Source organism: Danio rerio, chromosome 1, assembly GCF_052040795.2.
Source record: "Danio rerio strain M-AB ecotype USA chromosome 1, GRCz13ab, whole genome shotgun sequence".
In the NCBI taxonomy this organism is placed as follows: Eukaryota; Metazoa; Chordata; class Actinopteri; order Cypriniformes; family Danionidae; genus Danio; species Danio rerio.
In genome coordinates this window covers 51,889,850-51,898,078 of record NC_141021.1, presented here as the reverse complement: position 1 = coordinate 51,898,078, position 8,229 = coordinate 51,889,850, and the positions used below count along the sequence as shown (strand labels likewise).

Below are 8,229 nucleotides of genomic sequence, written 5' to 3'. Positions count from 1 at the left end.
ATACCCCTAATTTTCTATTTAATCTTGAGAATTAAATATTTTTAGTGGCATTTTAAGCACTATGATAATAATAATAATAATAATAATTATGATAATAATAATAATAATAATATTCCTGAATAACAACAATAGCCAAAATAGTACTCAAGTGAATTTTAATATGGGCAGCTTTTGGTGCTTCACACCTTTTATTGGTCATTTTGTTTCAAGAATAAGGTACAAAATTTAAAATAAAAGAAACTTGTAAAATATTTTCTCAATTTAAAAGCAGTACAGTAGTAAAAGATAACCTTACTTACATCAGAATGTATGTTTTCTTGAACAGCTGGATATTGGACTCAGAAAAAATACCATTTGCCGTTGGCAACAAAGTATTCCACTTGCCTTAAAACCTTTTTTGATGAGTTATATGCACTGTTTATGATGGCATAGCAGTCAAAATAGGACAAATGAGATCATGTACGGGACGATTTCTGAACGACTGGCTGTGAGGGGCAGGTCTTCCGAACCACCCAAACCCCCCTGGCTGATTTGAAATACACAATGTTGTAACTGTAAGTTAAATACTTAAAGGAATAGTTCACACAAAAACAAACTCTGTCATTATTTACTCAGTCTTTACATGTTTCAAACCTTTATGAGTTTCTTGTTAACCACAAAAGAAGGCATTTTGAAGAATGCTGAAAAGCTGTAACCATTGACTTCCATAAAGGCTACTTGTTTTTCATTCTATAAAATTAAATGGTTACAGATTTCCAGCATATACTTCAAAATATTGTCTTTTGTGTTCAACAGATGAAAAAACTCATAAAGGTTTGAAAATACATGCGAGAGAGAGAGTAGCTAAATGATGTTAGTTTTAATTTTGGGTAAGCTATCCCTTTAATTTGATTTGGAATAACATAACTGTGCTATTATATTTTGCATGAAATGTCCCTAAATCGACAAGGATAACATCTTTATCCTAATTTACATCACACAATCATAATAGCATTGCGGATTCTCCACCCATTTCCCTCAGTAATTCCAGGGCGCGCGCCTCCATAGGGCGTACGTCACATTTGCGCGTTCACAGTTTCCAAATACACTCACAAATTGCGTCGCTCAGCGTAGAGTTTTACGCTTTAAAGCGCATTTTTACGTAAAAGACGTGATATTTCTACAGCCAAGTATTGGCTGTAATGTAACATCGGCAGGAGAGAGTAGAGAGCGAGAGAACTGCGCTATCCTTTACTTTCCGGTAGGAGGTAGTGATGGGAAGTCCGAGTTTCTGTGAATCGGTTCTTTCGAACAGTTCATTTCAAACGAACCAAATCAAATACGTCACCAAAAGAATCAATTCTTTTACGTCACCTCTTGGTTCCTGGCATCCCTGTGTGACATATTAAGTCAACATTACTGTTAGGACGTTTTATATCAGTCACAGTAAACATATTTTAATCTCAATTACGTTTATGTAGCAAAACATTAGTGTTCAAGTTCATTCAGTTGATCAAAATAATATTTCATAAATTATAAACTTTTTAATTTAAAAGAACAGATATTATTTGGCCATAAAAGTAGCAGCACACACAAATTTTAGTAAAATCTTTACTATTTTTCACAAATACAAAATTGATATAGAGGACATGGTGGCTCAGTGGTTAGCACTGTCACAATACAGCAAGAAGGTCACTGGTTCAAGTCCCAATAGTATCTGGATGCAGCCTTTATGACTCAGTGTCTAAAAGACACTCAATGGAGCGAATGACATCACTGTGACGGGAAGGGTTAGGGGTGGGGTTAGGCAAGCGCATTAAAAAGCATTGGATGCAGCTCAGGCACCAGGTCTGCACCACTTTCTCAAGTCCCGGCTGTGTCAGTTGGCATTTCTGTGTGGAGTTTGCATGTTGGCGTGGGTTTACTCCAGATGCTCCTGTTTCCCCAACAGTCCAAATGCGCTATAGGTGAATTAAATAAACTAAATTGGCCATAGTGTAGCCTATGTGTATGAATGAGTGTGTATGGATGTTTCCCAGCACTGGGTTGCAGCTGGAAGGGCATCCGCTGTGTAAAATATATGCTGAATAAGTTGACGGTTCATTCTGGACGGAGAAACAGATATAAAAAACACGACATGAAGATGTAATTTGATAAAAAATAACAACAATATTATTGAGTTATAACTTAAATAAACGTTATAAAGCAAAAACAACATTTTGCAGGCATAATACAGCTATTTTGTGTCAGTTAAATCAGTTGACTTTTGAAATTCAAAATTTTTACTCAACTGGTTGAGGCATCCATTACTAAAAACCCCGCAGGAATCCTGCAGGAATATCATACAGGTTTCCTACATGATTTTCAGCTCATTTTCCTGTAGGAATACCTGCAGGAATTTTATGAGGGAATTTTAAGAAGGAAATTTATGAAGGAAATTTATGCAGGGATTATTCCTGCAGGAATTACAATCCTACAGGTCTATTAAAATATACAGTTCCTGCAGGATTATTGTGTAGGATAGATATGAAGTTAGAGAAATTTCACAATGAATCAATGTATTTTCACAAATTATTTATTAAAATTGTTAAAAAAATAAAAATAAAAATTAGACCAGAATCCAATGCACAGGCTGCGTTTACTCCATTTTCCTCAAAAAAAAAAAAAAAAAAAGTAAAAAAAAGTTTCCTGTAAGTGGTAAAGTTGGTGTAGGGCAGAATAAATAACCCAATAAAGGTTAAAAATAAATGTATTGTTCATTGTTTGTTTATGTTAGTAAATACAATAACTAAATATTATCTTATACAACTTTGATGTATGAAAACAAGCATGTGAGTAGTGAAAAAGTTTAATGCTGCATTACTTTTAGATTTTTAATTGTGATTTGTAATAATTTTACACAAAAAAAGCTGGCTTCACGTTCTCACAAAACAAACCCATTACAAAGTACATTATAAACAGCATAATGATATTAAACAAAAGCCAAACAAACAAATAAATTCATTCATTCATTTTCCTTCAGGCTTAGTCTATAATTTTTCAGGGGCCACCACAGCGGAAGGATCCGACCACTATTCCGGTATATCATGTTATAAGTAGCGTTTGCCCTTCCAGCCACAACCTAGTACTGGGAAATAAATAAATAAACAAACAAATTAACAAGAGTGTATGGGTGTTTCCAAATGGTGGAATGCAGCTGGAAAGGCATCCACTTTGTAATACATATGCTGGATAAGTAGGCGGTTCATTCTGCTGTGGCGACCCCTGATTAATAAAGTGACAAAACCGAAAAGAAAATGAATGAATAAATAAATTAACAAACAAACAAATAGGGGGTTCACCGAAAAACTAATTACGTTTGTGTAAAAAACAAAGCAAAACCTCAAATCTTTACTATCAAATGACTCAAGAGCTGCTCGGATGTGTTCGCGATCGAGTCAATATTCAGACCGCTCTTTTTCAGAGTCATTTAAAACGATTCGACTCACATGAACGATTCGTTAACGAATCTCACATCGCCTAGCAGCAGCCAGAAGGCATCCAGAACAGCAGTGTTAACTCAAAAGGGAACATCTTCATCAGGGATACGGTGTTATTCACAGGATTCAAGAAAAAGCTACTGACATCCGACCGGTCCTTTGGGAAGGAAAGACGCCCGAATTGTTTGCGCTTTATCGGATCTGGATCAATATTCATGGGCTAATGCGGACATGGCAAGTCTCGGTGTCAGCTTTATCGATACACACCGGCAACATCTGAAGCATATAAAGTGAACGATAAATCATAATTGAGCAAGTTTATCCGACCTGACCAGATTTCATCAATGCGCATGCGAGAAAACAGTTCTGGATATGCTGATATGAAGTGAATGTGCCATCGAGATAATGTGATTTTGGGCTTTCCATAGACGTATTCCTGTGACTTTACCATCGGCAACTCTAAAACCGAGACTAATTTGTATCACATAGTTTGTAAAGTGTTCATAAACGGCGCATTTGTTGGTTAAAGGACGGATGTCTTCATCTACAGTCAGCTGATCACCTCAGAATTCATTGCATTAGGAGAGATATCGTGGAGTTCCTCTGTATTTGCTTTAACAGAAGAGCCAGATAAATACTTCTGTGTTTAAAGGAAGCTCTAAAGATCGTGGTTAAGGAGTAACGGGATCTCAAGAGATGTCAGGCCGGCCTAGGACCACCTCATTCGCGGAGAGCTGCAAGCCAGTGCCGCAGCCTTCAGCCTTTGGCAACATGAAAGTCAGCAGTAAGTACCCTACATCTCATATCATAACCTTCCTCAGCCAAACACCCAGCAAATGCACATGGTTGTCATTTGGATGTATATGACGGGCATCTGTCATGTAATCCATCCGCTAATGCAATGCTGTGTCCAGCTCAAGGGATGGGTCAAGGGATCCTGTCTCTTATTATCAGATCTGCTCAATGGAAATACATTTGCTGCATTGTGCACTAAGGAAGCTCCCTGCCTAGGCATCATTGCACAGCTCAGTAGTTTTATACCAGGGAGGTTGCAGTGCCCAGTCCTTTTTCATTCTACTAGCACACAATGACTGCATTTACTAGCATTTAAATCAGAATTTGTCATATAGGAGGATTGTAAACACACTAAGCTGATTTTTGGGGTTGATCTAGTTAACTAAAACTAGTGTACATGTTATTGTTTCTTAAAATAAAAGTATTTTACAAATATATGTATTTTTTGGTTAGTTGCAATGACAAATGTATAACTCTTATGCATGGCTTAACCTGACGTACCATTAATAATATTAAAATATCACTCAATAAAAACTAAAATAAAGATAAATTAAAGAAAAGCTAATATAAATGCAAAGAAAATGACCAGAATGTTCACTAAAATCAAATTAAAATGGAACATATAACAATTCACAATAATAAGGTCTCAATTGTTTACATTAGTTAAGTACGTTTGCTTTTAAATGTACTCAAATGACTTCTAAACATATTTCTGAATTTTAGTTTCTGTTGATTTAACATCAGCAAATTAAGTATTATAAAGTATTATATAATGGAACTGAGTTGACATTAACTAATAATAAGGCGCACACGAAATCTGCGCGCGCAGAATTCCGCAGATTTTCCACAGAATTTCCACAGAATTCCGCAGATTTGCAGATTTTTAGCTCATCATTAATTCTGTTAATTTACTTGTGTAAATCTATATTTATTCAGTTTTTTATATAATTACAGCAATATTATTGACCAATATGAAAATGTTCATCTGATTTATGCACAATGCAGTTTTTACAGTAATATTTTCTGTCTTTTAGTAGAGATATTATATGAGAGACTTGCTTTGTTTACCAAATAAAGTGCATCTAATTGGATTTGCAATTTAAACATTAAATAAAAGTTAAAAAGGTATTATTTTTATTTAACATATTAAGGTTTTAGTTATGAAACTTCCAAAATAATACCGCATATATTCGCAGATTTTTCCAAAATTCTCTGCAGAAATAGCAAAAAACTTCAGCAGATTCCGTCTGGCCGTGCTAATGATCAACAGTTGTGTGTTTAACAATTAACATTAACAAAGATTACGACAATTTGTGGTTCGTTAATGTTAGTTAATGAATTAACAAAGAAACATATAGTTGTAATTCATTGGCATTCATTCATTTTCCCTCGGCTTCGTTCCTTATTTATCAAGGGTCACCACTGCGGAATGAACCGCCAACTATTCTAACACCTGTTTACGCCTTTCTAGCCACAACCCAGTACTGGAAACACCCATAGCAGGGCTCGACAATAAGGACTGCCCAATGGCCTGAGGCCAGCGTGCGAGACGCTCTGGACAGTGGACCGGATCATTACTGGCCCGATCGGCCTTGTCACTGTTTGTCAATTGCGTGTAAATACAGTGCTTTTCACACCTAGACGTTTGTTTCAGAACCTGTCTCGTTTGCTCAGTTAGCTTGGTTCGTTTTGCATATGTGAGTCCCGCAATTGCGCTCGGATCTGCGCTGAAACAATCGGTCCGAGACTGCATGAATGAGGTGGTCTCAGCTCATTTTGAAACGAATTCTGGAGTGGATCGATTGTAGCGAAAAGCTAAATTATCTATCAAACCAGGCTATGTCACGGCTGTGTATTAAGGCTGTGTAATAGCCATGTATTCTCTCTCCATATAAGAGAGGATTATGAGTAAGGGGGAATGTCATTTCTGCCATCAAATGTGCGTTTCATGTCGATTACGAAAGTGAAAGCAGGCTGAAATATCACAGAGTGCTGTTTATCTGTTAGGAAAATCGACTGAAATTACTATTTGATCGTTTTTCCATATTTGAATCTTATAATAGTTTGCATGAAGCCTTTTTTATATTTAATTTCTGCACTGAAACCTCGAAAAAAAGATCAACATTGATCTGCTTCATGATCAGACTGCAGTCTCGCTTCATCTGTTGTTTCTCTCTATATTTTAAGCTTATAAAGCATAATTCTAGACACTTTTTTAATAGATTAAATAGATAAATAGATTAATTTAATAGATAATTCAATAGACAGATTTTTACAAAACTTGACAACTGAAATGAGGCTATGGGAAAGTTTTATCTCTCTGATTTATATTCGGTGAAGATGTCTATGGTTGTCAAAATGAAAGTGTATATTTTCGCTATGTATAAAAATGTATATTCGCTTCATAATGTAAGTGTAAAACATTATATATATATATATATATATGTATTTAATCACAATTGTAATTATTTAGATAGTTGTATTAAAAGAAAAGTTATGCTGTAGTTAAGTTTAACCCTTAAGACTTTATTTAAAATATGTGGCTGAAAAAAAAAAGCTATTGACTTCTGTATTAACTTCTATAAAACCTTTTTTTTTTGGTGGGGCCAGTGAAAATTTTGGCAGGGAAAGTAAAAATCGGAACCACTGGCCCGATCAGGCCAGTAGAAAAAACCCTAATCGTTGAGCCCTGCATACACTCTCAAATTTGCACACACTCATACACTACGGCTAATAAATTTACTCAGTTCACCTATAGCGCATGTGTTTGGACTGTGGGGGAAACCGGAGAACCCAGAGGAAACCTACGTGAACACAGGGAGAACATGCAAACTCCACACAGAAATGCCAACTGGCCCAGCCGGGACTCGAACCTTGCTGTGAGGTGACAGTGCTAGCCATGAAGCATAAAATTGTTGCATAAAAAGTTATTATAATAACTTTAATAATCTCAATGATACTAAAATAACAATGACATGATAACCAAAACCAGATTAAACTAATACTCCAAGTAACACAAGTCTGTGTTTCCATTTTACAAACTAATATTCACCTCAATAATCACAACATAATGAGGTTTTTGAGATTTATTAAAATATTACATATCGTTAAAACACATTAATATGATGTGCACATGACCATATTCTCATATTAATCGTAATATTTCATTGTAGGACTGATTTTAGTCCTCTCAGCTGGTTGGAGTCATTTTTAACATGAAAGATGTTCCTTGTTGATCTCTGTTTTAGTGTCTTTAGATCTTTGAATTGGTATTGAATTATAATGACGTATTAGTACCACATACTTATAGTTGAAGACAAAATTATTAGCCCTCCTGTATATTTATTTCCCCAATCTCTGTATAACGTGAAGATGATTTTTTCAAGATATCTCTAAACATATTTGTTTTAATATCTAATTTCTATTAACTAATTTATTTTATCTCTGCCATGATATTTCACTAGATATTTTTAAATATGCTAATATTCAGCTTAAAGTGACATTTAAAGGCTTAACTAATTAGGTTAACTAGGCAGGTTAGGGTAATTTGGCAAGTCATTTTATATCAATGGTTTGTTCTGTAGACCAGTGGTTCTCAACTGCTTTGGTCATGGGTCCCACATTTGTACATGGTCATCAACCCAAATTTTTAGGAACTAGAATATAAATTTAGGAATTAAAATTAATTTGTATTTGTTTATTAACAAATTTCCTTATCTCTGTCATTTAACAAAATGTATCAAATATAGTAATATTACAGAGTAAAAACATAAAATACTGCAAACAGTGGTTAGGGTAAGGAAAAGTTCAGTTAACATTACCTAAACTGAACTGTTAATAAAACGTTAACACTGATTCTGTTGAACTGAGCAAACCAGCAAATTAAGGTAAAATGATTAAAATAATCATAACCATTTTTATAATAATCACCAGCTATTTGCTCTTCTGCTATTGTGTGGGTTTTCTTGTCCTTTGC

At 34.9% G+C, this 8,229-nt stretch overlaps 1 protein-coding gene across 4 annotated transcripts in view; it reads left to right on the top strand.

Moving 5' to 3' along the window:
* Positions 1-3,521: 3,521 nt before the first annotated feature.
* gsk3bb (glycogen synthase kinase 3 beta, genome duplicate b) overlaps positions 3,522-8,229 on the top strand; it is a 44,864-nt gene continuing 40,156 nt past the window's right edge. For 3 of the 4 annotated variants that reach the window (XM_087235780.1, XM_087235781.1, XM_087235782.1), the window contains exon 1: positions 3,522-4,242. In XM_087235780.1, the coding sequence (XP_087091906.1) occupies positions 4,155-4,242 (88 nt within the window). In that variant the 5' untranslated portion in view covers positions 3,522-4,154. The remainder of the gene's footprint in view (positions 4,243-8,229) is intronic. The other variant, NM_001145688.1, reaches the window with a different exon arrangement.